This window comes from Rana temporaria, chromosome 4 (assembly GCF_905171775.1).
Source record: "Rana temporaria chromosome 4, aRanTem1.1, whole genome shotgun sequence".
Lineage (NCBI taxonomy): Eukaryota > Metazoa > Chordata > Amphibia > Anura > Ranidae > Rana > Rana temporaria.
Genome location: NC_053492.1, coordinates 366,911,175 through 366,925,052, shown reverse-complemented (window position 1 = coordinate 366,925,052; position 13,878 = coordinate 366,911,175). Strand labels below are relative to the sequence as shown.

The window sequence follows — 13,878 nt, the reverse complement described above, 5'->3', positions numbered from 1 at the left end:
AAAAAAAAAAACAGCATACTGCAGATGTTAGCAGTATGCTGGAGGGATGTAGCTAATGTCAGAAAGTTTATTTTTGGGTGAACCCCCGCTTTAACCCAGTGCTTTATAACAAGCAACCTATTTCTTAAAATATGATGTTCTAAATACATACTTGGACATGGGACCCCTTCACATTCTTTTGTTTCCCGTCCAATTCCAGTGCAGTTCTTTCCCCCTAACTGGGGCTTGGGGGAATTACATAGACGAATACGGGTGATGTTGCCAATTCCACATGTCACAGAACAGGCTGACCATGGGGACCAATGACTCCAAGCACCATCTTGACGTACTTTAAAAACAACAGAAAATTTTGTTATTTTATTACACAGTCACATGTCACTCATGACTACAATCATTAAACACTTACTGCGGTGGTCACATTTCCCAGGGTTGCATGTTCTAGTTTGGATTGAGGAGCCAGCACAAGTACTACTGGTAGCGTCACATGATCTTCCACGTTGTTGGGTTCCAGGGCCACAGGTTACAGAGCATTCTGTCCACTCAGACCATGGAGACCAACCAGCTTCGTTATCTAATGCTGGAAGACAAGAATGCACGAAAGAGGAATTATATTTTAGAATCATACCACAGAAAAAGAATATCTTGGCAAAGAGCAAAATATGGATAGAAATATAATTTAAGCCCTGTCTCCTAAAAGAGAAATATATCACTTACGGAAACAGACAGGACAACACTCTCCTTCAACAAAAGTTGGGCTGTCACAATGTACAGTTGGACACGTAATCTGATGACAAACTGTTTTTGAGCTCTGTGTAGAGAGTGAAAAACACATGTTTGAGAAGGATTCACAGTTTTCAGTGCTATAAATAAAAATACCATTTAGATATCAATCCTTAAAGTGTATCTACAGATAAAAATGTGGAGACACTTGTGCCGGGAAAACAGCTATGGAGAGAATTTACCTTACTTTGGAGAGAGTTCCTTTCACTACCTAATGTGTCTATGGTAAATTAAGTGAAAATAAATGCCTGAAAGGACCCAGAAAGCAAAACAATTAAAATGTAATTGAAAATTCAGAGGTGATTTAAACCCTACTCTATGAATAAAATGAAAAACAAAAAAAATCTGGCTTTAAGGCAAAGTAATTTTTTTTTTTTATAATAAAAAGTAACTAAGTTGTACCCTGTTTCACTATCACACGAACGGACAGATATACTGTAATCATATTTTGTGTCATAGTTACCTGACATGTGCATTTGGTACAACTGTCTACAATCCAGTCTTCATTATCACCAAAGACACGTCCATCCTGCCAGCACACTGATTGGTTTTTTAGGGTTTTGTTTGGTCCAATCAGTTCCCACAACTCCTGGTTTTCTTCAGACTGAAATTAATTGCACAGCAAGGGTAGTATTAATATTGTCTTCTACTTATATAGCTGAGTTAAAACTTTGAAGGGTAAAATCAGACATTTGAAAAGAAAATGTACAGTTTTTCAATATCATAATGGTAGAATAAATATTTTAATAAGACAGATAAACAATCGCTAAACTTTTTGCAAACTGTGCTAGTATACTAGTATATGTTTGTCACTGCCTGATAGTCTCTGCCAAAGTATATAAATGCCACAAATGTTCAAGACTTCCATAACTTCCTACACACATTCTGCAATATCATTATGCTTTGCACCTATTCGTTGTGTACTGTATTTTATATATATATATATATATATATATATATATATATATATATATATATATACTGTATATATACCAATACTTTATCAAAGTGGCAGGGCAGTCCAGAACATCGGGGGTCCCCCATTTTGTGTCTGCCCCATAGCAAGCACTCCCTATGGGGGCAGATCCTAAGCCGGGATGTGTGCGTCCATTGACACACACAGCACAGCTTGGGCCCTGCGCCCCACTCTCTACCCACAGGATATGACTGACAGCAGCAGGAGCCAATGGCTCTCAGCCAAGACTGTGAGAGTGGGGAGAAAGGAGAGAAGACCAACAGACAGGCACTTTGCTGGATTGATATGGGACTCAAGAATTAAGTACTTGGGTGGGAGGGAAGTGTATAGCAATGGGGAAACCATGTTTTACCTTAATGTAGGGAATGCATTAAAGATAAAACATTTTTACCTTTAGAACCACTTTAAATATACACTCTTCTGCAAACCCTCTTGCTGCATATACAGTATATTATTTATATATATATATATATATATATATATATATATATATATATATATATATATATATATATATATATATATATCTTTTTCAGTTTCTGTGAATAATTTAATATATATTTATATATAATTTGTATAAATTGCATGAGAACCTATATTTACCACTTTCTGAAGGTTGTCAAGCAGGTTATTGACAACAACACGCAGTCCGGATAGTTCGGTAAACATAGTGCTTAACTCATCACAGGATCTGTCACAGAAGTCTATCTGTCTATCTTCTTTCTTTCCAACATATTCAGTGAGGGGGGAGAGGTGGATCATTTCTGTTTTTTCGCTGATGGCATTGTCACCTAAGAAGATAAAAGGTTTTTAGAAACCTGAAGTTTAAAGTGGTTTTCAATGTTTAACACAAGGAACAAGGAAGCTAACTGCCAGGGGTTGTAAGTGCAGAGTTATCTGTCGACCTGCATTAGTCTACAATTCAAGGGGTTTTCACTTTCTTGTTTAAAGTGGAAAACCCCTGTAATAATAAATGGTATAGAATCCGAGAGGAAGAGACTGACGTGCAAGGAACAAATCAAGTTTTCCTTTCAGAATGAGTGCAAAAGAATGTGCTGTTTTAATGTAAGCTACTAAAATCAATTATGTATGAATAAATATAATTTACTTACATGTGGTTGCTTTTTACAATGCAAGAAATCGGTAATACACTGTACATAATTAGTAATATATTAAAAAGTAATAGTGATAAAAAGAGTGTACCGACCGACTTAAAACAGGAATAAACTCACTAATGAATGCTCTTTTGTTGTCTGTTGATTTTTTTTTTACTTTAGGTTTACAGAAGATGATACTCAGTAGGTTACATTGTTTTTTATATGTACTGAAACGTTTATGGAGGACCCTAGTTTAAATCCAGCAGTTATACTGAGATTACACCATGCCCTCATTCACCCCAGTGCAATTTGTCATGCAATTTGACAGTTCCAAATCGCAAGACAAGTTGCGCCCAATTGCTGGCAACGGAACCGTTCAAATAACCGTGACTCCACCCACTCCTCTTTATTTTCTCAATCTCTTCCCCCTTCTTTCTCTGGCCCTTTCCCCCCTCTTGCTGTGTTTGGTTCTCATTCCCCCCCTTTTTTTTCCTTTTTGCTCACACCCTCTTCCCATAGCTATTATTTAGTCATGAGCTTTTCTGATTGGAAACTGTTTATGTTCTATTGTCAGCTATACATTTTTTTTAAATAAAAGAATAAAAAAAAAAAAATAACCGTGACTTATATCGCAACTTTGAAAAAGTTTCCTACACTACTTTTTTCCGATTTCATTGCGACTTGAATAGACTTCTGTTAAATGAAGTTGCATGCCACACTGGTTTGAACCAGGGTTAAATTGCATTTGAATATAGGAATTAAATTACAATTTTGACTTTATTTGTAAAAAATAAATCCCCTTACTCTGCTAGCAGTTTGGTTCTAATCCTGGCTCGGTGAACAGTAACTGTGAACTGTTTATTGTTCCAGCAGCAAAAATATACAATATTCAGAGGAATAGCAGTAATGAGGACCTAGTTGAATTGTACTAGAGAGCAGGGTATCAGCTTGGAATCTATTATAAAACACAACAATGTGTTATTGTTGGTAGCATGACATATGGGTTTTTCTGTGCCGCCCCTGGCAGACCTGCCACCTTATGCACAATTTAAAATGGGTCAGCAATGGCAGCCCACGTAGCCCTTCAATAACATGTTTTCTTTTAATCTAAAAAAGTAGGATGCAGTCAGAATACAAGGTATATATATATATTTTTTTTTAACTTGACAGTACACATAGAAATAACCCTTTGTTGTTTTGACTTTTAAAGTTTATAACATTATGTGTCACTTATACTTCAATCTTTACTCTTCTCACATGAAATAACAGATCAATTTGTTGCACGTATTTCACAGTATTTAAAGTTCTGTTCTTCGAAACTGCTGGAATATATTACACGTCTACTGTGTGGGAGGATTGTCCTCAGCTGTTGTGTATTCCATAGTCACAGGCAAACAGTGAAGCAATAATGTACATAGCTGCTGATTGTCACATATTATTCAGTGCTTGTGAGTTTTTAGTGGAAAACTACTTTTATCTCAAATAGGCCTTGTTTAAATCTTCAAGAATCGACAACCTTATCAATTTTAGAGAAAGGACACACTGCATAGATGACATTAAAGCTGAGCTATCCTAAATACATTTATACTTTTGTAGAACAAGGCATTACAATTTGACAACCACCATTTTATTTAGCAGAATGAAATTATGATTTATTAGATATCAAATATGATATAGAGGTTATGCATATTTCTGTAATGTGAGGTCTAATGTGTCATTTAGCCTTCTGAGCCTTGTAATAAAGGGGTTTCTGATGTCTAAATGATTGGTACCTTATTTTATTATTTAATAGATGTAACTCAATAACTATAGGAGTTATGAGATATGAATCAGTGTTAAAAGCTTGAGATACATAAAGTTCAGTACTAGATGAGAAATCAGACTCACTGATTTTAATGGTCCACTAGACTGTTTACAATAGGACCTCATTAGGAATCTTTTGGGGACTCTAGCTAGTGGTGATTTATGATACTTCTGCATTCCATCTAAAGTTTGCCATACACATTAGGATTTTTCTTATTTAGCTCATAGGCTAATAAAGAGAAATTACTCAATTCCCCCATGCTAAAAAAAAGTTGATCAATCTGCAGTGCTGACTACTGTATTTTGTATTTTTTCAACAAAAGTTTATTGGCAACATGTATTTTGGCCTATTCTGCAGGAACCAGCTAAAATTTGATCGGTCTTTGGCCAGCTTTTGTTTCCTCTTCAATGAATATCTAGTACAGACATGAGATTTATATCGAATCTTTTTGTTACAGACTCATGTTTTTTTGGCGAAAATTAGGTTTACACAGTTTTTTTTATCACGTAGCTGTTTATGGATTAAAGTTGTGTATACAGATGGGACTTGAACCCAATTTTAAATAATTGCATGCCCTCATTAAAGAAGTGATATCATATTTCAGGGATACTGGTAAAATTCTGGAGTGGTTACACAAAACTGATCTAATATATCAGGGATACTGGTGGAATCCTGGACTGGTCACACAAAGGTGATATAATATATCACGGACACTGGTAGAACCCTGAACTGGCTACACAAAAGTGATCTAATATATCAGGGATACTGGTGGAATCCTGGACTGGTTACACAAAAGTAATCTAACATATCAGGGATACTGGTGGAATCCTGGACTGGTTACACAAAAGTGATATAATATATCAGGGATACTGGTGGAATCCTGGACTGGTTACACAAAAGTGATATAATATATCAGGGATACTGGTAGAATTTTGGGGTGGTTACACAAAAGTTATATAATATATCAGGGATACTAGAAGAATCCTGGACTGGTTACACATAAAATTAGTTACAGTAGCTGAGCATCAGTTTCATATAGTAAAATATGATTCCTATATCATATGGATACTTTATGTAAAAGCCCTGGCAAATCTTTGCTTTGTATGAGACAATTTTTGTTCAATCATTTAAACAGGACCAAAAATGTATGATTCCCTACAAAAAATATTAAATTCACTGAATTAACTGTATTTTCCTGAATAATGAATCAATGGATTCAGGTCTAGCCACTGACCATCATTACTGATGAGGCTTTACTGAAAATAATATTTCCAGAACTCCCCATTCCTGGCTTTCAGACAGCCACGTAACCTCAGACAGAAATTAATAAAAAGGAAACTTCACATAGACCATAATAACAAAGACAGAGGCACCAGACTATTCAGGCATTCCCTATGTAAACTATGTGTCCATATCAATAGCCCAGCAACTGTATAGCTAAAAAATGTGACATTCAGCACCACAAGAACCTGTAACTATACATCTCAGCAATTCTTTGTATATTATATAGTACAATCCGTGAAAGTATAAAGGCTGTGGTGGAAAACTGGGGAGAAGGGCACAACTAGAATGGTAAGAATAGGAGCTTTATGTTGCCTGTTGCAGTGGCTGTTTAACCGTTTCCTGCCCGGCACAGTGGTCACATGATCAGGACCTGTTACAGCCATCCCTGGATCATTAGTAGAGCCGAGAACTGTTTTAGGAGCTTGGTGATTATACTGATAGCAAACAGTGAGTGCACTCTCAGCACACAAATCTCTGCCGCTGTTGTATGTGTGGAGTGTTTGCATAAAAGTCTATCCTCTTTGCCACTGCATATATGCATTACGTGAGCTGCAAGAGTTTAATTCATTTTGGACAAGAACAGGTATGCTTTAAGACAGTGGGGTTGATTTGCTCAAAACAAATACGCTGGTATCTTGAAGGTGAATTTGCACTTTGTTAGGGGTTTTCCTTTAGCTTAGTGATATCAGAAAAAATACACCTTGCAAAGAATAACCAGTTATGTGCAAGAAAAATAATGAAAAAAAAAAACTGTATTTTTGCTTGCATATGATAGGATGATGGAAGTTAGAAGAGCTTCATCTCATTCATTAAGGTTTGGGAATATTCATATGCAAAGTACAAATTAACCTGCAAAGTAAATAGCCACATCCTTAACAATTAATGAGTCATCAGCTGTCCGCGGGGTTCCCCGCTGATAGCCTGAATGTAATAAAAAAAAAAAAGAAGAATTGTTGGTATTTGAAAACTGCTGAAAAAAAATGGTGTGTGGTCCCCCCAAAAACCATACCAGACCCTTATCCAAGCATGCAGCCCAGCAGATCAGGAAAGGGGGAGGAGTGAGTAGGAGGAGTGAGTGCCCTCCTCTCTCCTGATAAATAAACAGAGGGGCAGGACCACCCGATGACATCACTGGGTGGCCCGGCCCCCTTGTGATGTCATTCACCGGGTTATTAAAAAAGATCCATCTATGGCCAGCTTAAGTGTCTAAGGCCTTGTACACACGATCAGTCCATCCGATGAGAACGGTCCGAAGGACGGTTAACTGATGAAGCTGACTGATGGTCTGATGTGCCCACACACCATCGGTTAAAAAACCGATCGTGTCAGAACGCGGTGACGTAAAACACAACGACGTGCTGAAAAAAACGAAGTTCAATGCTTCCAAGCATGCTTCGACTTGATTCTGACCATGCGTGGGTTTTTAACCGATGCTATCGCATACTAACGATCGGTTTTGACCTATCGGTTAGGCGTCCATCGGTTCAATTTTAAAGCAAGATCCTATTTTTTCGACCGAAGGTTAACTAACCGATGGAGCCCACACACGATCAGTTTGTACTGATGAAAACGGTCCATCAGACCATTCTCATCGGATGGACCGATCGCGTGAACGCGGCCTTAGTATACACATGCACCTTACGTCATGACAGAATTAATATAATTCATTATCACATTAATTTCCAGGAGAAGAGGAATAAAAACTGGCACCACAGACCTATTAGATGCTCATTTAAAACCCATGGACCCCATAGATCTCTTAAAAATAAGAAATCAGAATCTGAGATATTATCAGTATGCTAAGATAAACATAATACAGAAAATTAATGCAGAATTTCACTTATCTTTTTAATACACATAGCCAGTAGAGGAACAACTATTTTTCCTTCTGCAGATTTGCACCTTCCTAGTGTCATATTCCTTCAGCCTACTCATTGGAATAAGAATTATTAAGCCCTGTACACACGATCGAATATCTGATAGAATCTAATCCGATGGATTTTTTCGTCAGATATCCGATGAAGCTGACTTTCATCAGTCTTGCCTACACACCATCGGTCAAAAATCTGACCATGTCCAAATGCAGTGACGTAAAACACTGAGGCCCCGTACACACAACCGAGTTTCTCGGCAGAATTCAGCCAGAAACTCGGTCGGGAGCTGAATTCCGCCGAGAAACCCGGCCGTGTGTACACTTTCGGCCGAGGAAGCCGACGAGGACCTCGGCGAGGAAATAGAGAACATGTTCTCTATTTCCTCGTTGTTCTATGGGAGAACTCGGCCCGCCGAGGTCCTCGGCAGCTCCAGGACTGAACACGCCGAGGAACTCGATGTGTTTGGCACGTCGAGTTCCTCGGCCGTGTGTACGCGGCCTAAGACGTGCTGAGAAAAATGAAGTTCAATGCTTCCGAGCATGCATCGACTTGATTCTGAGCATGCGTGGATTTTTTTCACCGATGGGGCCCACACACGATCGGTTTGTCCAATGAAAACGGTCCATCGGTCCGTTTTCATCAGACAAACCGATCGTGTGTACAGGGCTTTAGACTGTATTCCTAAATAACTTTAGCAACTTTTGAATGCATATCTGGACTTATTTTTTTCAATACTTCCCTGGGTTTCCCTTTTGGGGTATGCTTTTCTTTGGCTTTGCACATCAATAATCTTGGTAAGGTTGCAGTGAGGCGTGACTGCACTAACATTTAATTTTGCATTGTAGAATTAATTGCTTATTCTATGCCTATTTTACCAGTACCATAAGTGGAGAAGATGACTGAGTGAAAACAGAAAATATTATTTCTTTAATGTTTTCAGCATCTGTCTGTGGAATCATGTATTACGCAAGCTTGACTTTTATTGCCAAATTAAAATGCTACAGTTGTTTTTAACATACAACATTCATAAATTGTGGGGGAGATTTACTAAAGTTGGTGCACACAGAATCTGGTGCAGTAGTGCATAGTAACTCATTAAATTCTAACTTCAGCTTGCTTTGGCCTCTTGAATGGCCAAAGGCAGGATGATGTTGCTCCCACGCATGCTGCCATCCATTGAGAGTGCAGTGTGCGTGGGATGATCCCAGCTGCTACACATGTAAATATCTCATGAACGATGTATGTTTAGAAAGTATTTACTGTACCTACAGGTAAGCCTTATTATAAGCTTACCTGTAGGGAAAAAGACAAAATGCAGAGTTTATCACCACCTTAAAATTATTGTAAATCCTACAATTTTTTCTAAATAAAAACAAAAAAACAAATATGTCATAGCTACCTGCTCTGTGCAATGCTTTTGCACAGAGCAGCCCCAAATCCCCTCTTCTGGAGTCCCTGCTGGCACTTCAGGCTCCTCCTCTTCTCTGTGTGGTCCCATAGCAAGCAGGTTGATATATGTTCCTATGTCCATTGACACAGACAGTACGGCTCAGCCCCACCCCCAATCCCTCCTCACATCATTTGATTGACAGCATCAGCCAAAGGCTCCTGCTGCTGCCAATGAGTATCTGTGAGAAGAGGACGAGAGGGGAGAGAAGACTGCAGCTGTGCACATCGCTGACAAGCTCAGGTAAGTGTTTAGAGGGGGTGGGGGGTAGCTAGTGGGGTGTTTTTTACCTTAATGCAGGAAATACATTAGGGGAAAAACACCAAGGCTTTAAACCCACTTTATGAATTCACTTTTTTTTTTTTATTATAAATGCACATTTTCTTGCAGGTAAAAAAAATGTGTATTTCTTTTTTTTTTGTAGCCTGTAAAGCATTGCACCACAGATCAGCAGATCACTGGTGCCATGCAGGTCTCCAGCAGAGCCAGTTTATCTGTTTGCCTATACATCCCATATGGGTAAGCAGAAACAATCTGAAGGGAAGCATGAATAAACTACCATGGCGCTCCACAGCAATGTGGTAGTTCATTGAAAAATACAAACCAACAGTGGGAAAGGCTGCTGGACCTTGTAGTTGTTCATGCCCAGAGTCCTATGAATCAGTGACGCTGACGGGTGGGCAGAACCACGCTCGGTCATGTTTAAAAAAAAAATTGTGACAGCTGGGAGAGAGAAGATCCCTGCTAGCTGTCACAGTGGGGATCGGGGAGGTGCGGGGACCAGTCTGTTCGTATATGGATGTACCATGTTATGAAAGGTGAACTTTTCCTTTAAAGTGGTTGTAAACCCACTTTTTGTACTTTTACCTACAGGTAAGCCTATAACAAGGCTTACCTGTAGGTAAGGAGAATATCTCCTAAACCTGCACGGTTTAGGAGATATTCCCCTCGCAATGCGCAGGAGTGACATCATCGCCGCTCCAGCCAATCACAGCGCTGGAGCGGCGATACCCAGCAGACACGCCGAGGCAAGATGAAATCTCGCTCGGCGTGAACCAGGTAAGTGCTACGCACCTCGTTCCGAGGTAAGTATTTCATAATGAGCTAATATGCGGTGCATATTAGCTCATTATGACTTTTCCCTTACAGGAGGAAAAAAAATTAAAAAATGTCATGCGGGTTTACAACCGCTTTAAGTAGAGGAATCCTAGAACAAAAGTCAGTCCTTTATTTTTCTCTGTTTGCCTGTTGCATTTGCAAGTATCCAATTATCAGATTTATTACATGGCATTGTGAAAATTTTTCTTCAATCATGTTTCTTTGAGAGATCTGTTCCTACTGACCATACAATAAACATTATCAATAATTGGGACTTACACTACTAAAAAAAAGTTAGTAAATCCCTGCAGACATACGTGCTTCAAAACATATGGATTTGTCCTTTTCTTCCTATGATAAATCAGAGAGTACACATCTATACTACAATATGAATCATTGCCTTCCATGGCATCTACTGCAGTAATTTTTTACATTGATTTCTAAATACATTTATTTATGTATAGACACAGAACATGTTTGTCAGATACACTCTAGAACAGATGATGTACTCCTAATTATCAGACATTTATTTCTCAGTGGAGAAACGAGTACAGCAATAATCACACTCGTAGTCCACTAACACTTTCTCCATCATGCAAATATCAACATTTAGGAAAGAGTTGGTATTTACATAGGAGCTTTGTAAGGGATTCACCGTGGATTGGAGCAGCAGAAATAAAGGAAAGTTGGCAAACTACTGCATTGAAGAGTGTCTTTTATGTAGCAGGGGTTTTTATTTGTAATTAAGGACCAAAACGAATGATTGCTTGAAAAAGGCATTATGAATTAGAAAATTAAAATACCCTAAACTGCTCTACAGGACTAGGGCTAAGCTGCAGAATCAATGCTCATACTTATTGGTCTATGATGTTCCTGTTGAATACCATGATTCCAGGCCTAGATTGTACACAAGTCCTTGACTGCTGAGCCCCTTTTATTCCTGATGCTAAGCCCCACGCATGCCTCACCTTTGACAACTGAATGTCATGGTAGGGATTAAAATGTATCAAAAGGCATTTTTTTTTGTTTTAAGTAGGGAAAGGTTAGGCTCTTTTGAAGTTTTATTACTGCTTTTGTCCCCTCTGGGGAGATTCACTCCCCTGGTGGTCATCGACACAGAGACAGACAGTGAGAGAAAATCCAGCATTTCTGAGTTGTCACATAAGCAAGAGGCAAAGGTAAACTATCTAATGGGGATGAATATCTTGGATTGGGATTCCCCTCACCTTCATGGAGTATTCTTTCAGTTACTTTTTAGTTTCTAAGAACTTTAAGGCATTTCTCCTCAGTGGAACATGGCAAGCAAAACAATACTGCATAGGGCTTTTAATCCTTTTTCTACTCTTTTCAAAACTAGAAAAAGGTTTTGCTATACATAAACTTTAATGTCAAAGGGGGTGGAACATAATACTGATTTGGACAGAACTCGAGGCCCATATGTGGCCTGGTTTTCAGTAGATTTAGACACTTTTTACGTCATGTCTACTATTAGAAACTGTTTACACCAGGCTGAAGATTATTATTTTAAACACATTTAGCCCTGGTTCACATAGGTGCAATTTGGCATGCCATTTGACATGTGAAATCGCATGCCATATCGGTAGCAACTGCCGGCAATGGCACCGTCTTAATCAGTGCGACGCCGCATTTGCGGCGCTGCACTGATTTCCAAAAGTAGTTTCTGTACTACTTTTGGCAATTTCGGGGTGCGATTTCCATTGACATCTGTGCAGGAACCCACACAGATGTCTCTGAAATCGTCCCCGAAATCTGGACTGACATGCAGGAATGAAATTGTGAGAGTTCAGCTTAACTATTAGTGTTAACCTAGGCTTAAAGCCATAAAAGGGTCATATTAATCTTCAACTTGGATAGACACAAGATTAGCATTATTTGATTTTTTATCTCAAATTTGTCACAATCATCTCTGACTTAATGATTATGGCCATTTTTTTTTTAAATCAAGGTTTTTTCATTGTGTTGAACTTAGTAAACAAGCAAATAAAGTTGTTATTGGCCTGCAATCAAGGGCCTATTATACATTAAATCCCTTACAGGATGTAGTCAACCTCTGTGAGCTTTTTTTAATATCTGCATCTAATCTTATTGTGTATTGGCACATCTGGTATATAGATATGTGGGCCACGTGTAATATCAATTCACCTGCAGCAGTTAATGTCTTTCCCACATTCATATAGATTTACTAGCAAACAAAAAATCATTAAGAGCTGAAATTTTCCCCTTGATGGTAGTCATTATGCAAAATATGTTTTCCATGTGCAATGTTAGACCTTGTGGGAGATAGACTTCCTAGCTTTAAAATAGCATGGGAATCACTAAAAAAAATGGCCTCTGCCTCTCAAAATTTGGGCTTCAACAGCCAAATCACTAAAATTAGTAACCATGAAGCAAGGTGGTATATCGGTCCTTCATATAGGAAATTCAGTTTATCATGGGGAGTCCGTCAACAAATTGATCAGATCAGGGTATCACATCATCCTGAGCCAGTTGAGAGTTATAAGTATCACTAGAATGCCCTAAATCCCATGGAGAAGATGAGGAATGAGTTTTAGAGAAGGAAAGTCGAAGATCAAATTGTACAGATCCATGGTTACAGATGTAACCATTAGAGCATACACTGCTTCCAACAAAAGAACTCTACACCCGGCACAAACCTGCCCAGTTTGGCCCAGGCAGTGACATTATATTCTGCATCTGACTGAATCCATTCTACTTCTATAGCAGATGCTCCCTGATCCTCCCTGATGTTTGATATATGCCATTGTGTGACTGAATCTGGATCAGATGACATTCAGTCACAAGGTTCAATGTTGTAGGTTCAACTAGATCGCCCAGAGTTACAGAATGTTGATTAGCAGATCGGATTCCTCCCATATCCAAGTCCCCTTCACCGACAAGATGTCTACGACTTCCCAGCTCTTCAGGCTGGCATCTGTTGTCAAGATCTTCCAAGATATTGGAAGGTTTTTCTTAACTCCAGAGCTGGATTCCTAAGCCACTGGACGAGGGATAAGCAGGTTCTCAGTATCAAGCGAGTCAGTTTGTCTAGAGACTGGATTGACCTGTCCCATGATAACAAAATGTTGAGTTGATGAACTGTGGCGTGAAACTGACTAAGTTAAACTACCCTAAAATAGGCTACCATCAAGCGAAGAATTCTCATTCAGAATTGCAATTGGACAGCTTCTGGACTGTAGAGTCTGAATCTTTGATCAGAGAGTCAAAGGTTTGTCCTGGGGGAAAAAAACCTGGCTTGAGTCCCATCCTGCATTTAATCACATACAGGATAATACCCAATATTCCAAGTGATTTGTCAGTTCTGTTTGCATTATCTTAACAGTCAGTAAATATACAGATTGAATTTTTGGACCTGAATAAAAATAATTAGGGCTTTCAGCTCCAAGATGGGATGGATACCCTGTTTTGGCTTAGTAACTGTGAAATGTTTTGAGTAAAACCCCTGAAGCCACTGAAACTATGACAATTATGCCTTGATT

General features: G+C 38.7%; 1 protein-coding gene across 1 annotated transcript in view; it reads right to left on the bottom strand.

The window, feature by feature from the left end:
- The window catches only part of THBS2 (thrombospondin 2), a 179,781-nt gene that overhangs the window by 79,694 nt on the left and 86,209 nt on the right, over nucleotides 1-13,878 (bottom strand). The window contains exons 5-9 of the mRNA XM_040350916.1: nucleotides 2,360-2,547; nucleotides 1,244-1,384; nucleotides 715-808; nucleotides 407-577; nucleotides 152-328 (exon numbers count right to left, since the gene is read on the bottom strand). Of these exons, the coding sequence (XP_040206850.1) occupies nucleotides 152-328; nucleotides 407-577; nucleotides 715-808; nucleotides 1,244-1,384; nucleotides 2,360-2,547 (771 nt within the window). The remainder of the gene's footprint in view (nucleotides 1-151; nucleotides 329-406; nucleotides 578-714; nucleotides 809-1,243; nucleotides 1,385-2,359; nucleotides 2,548-13,878) is intronic.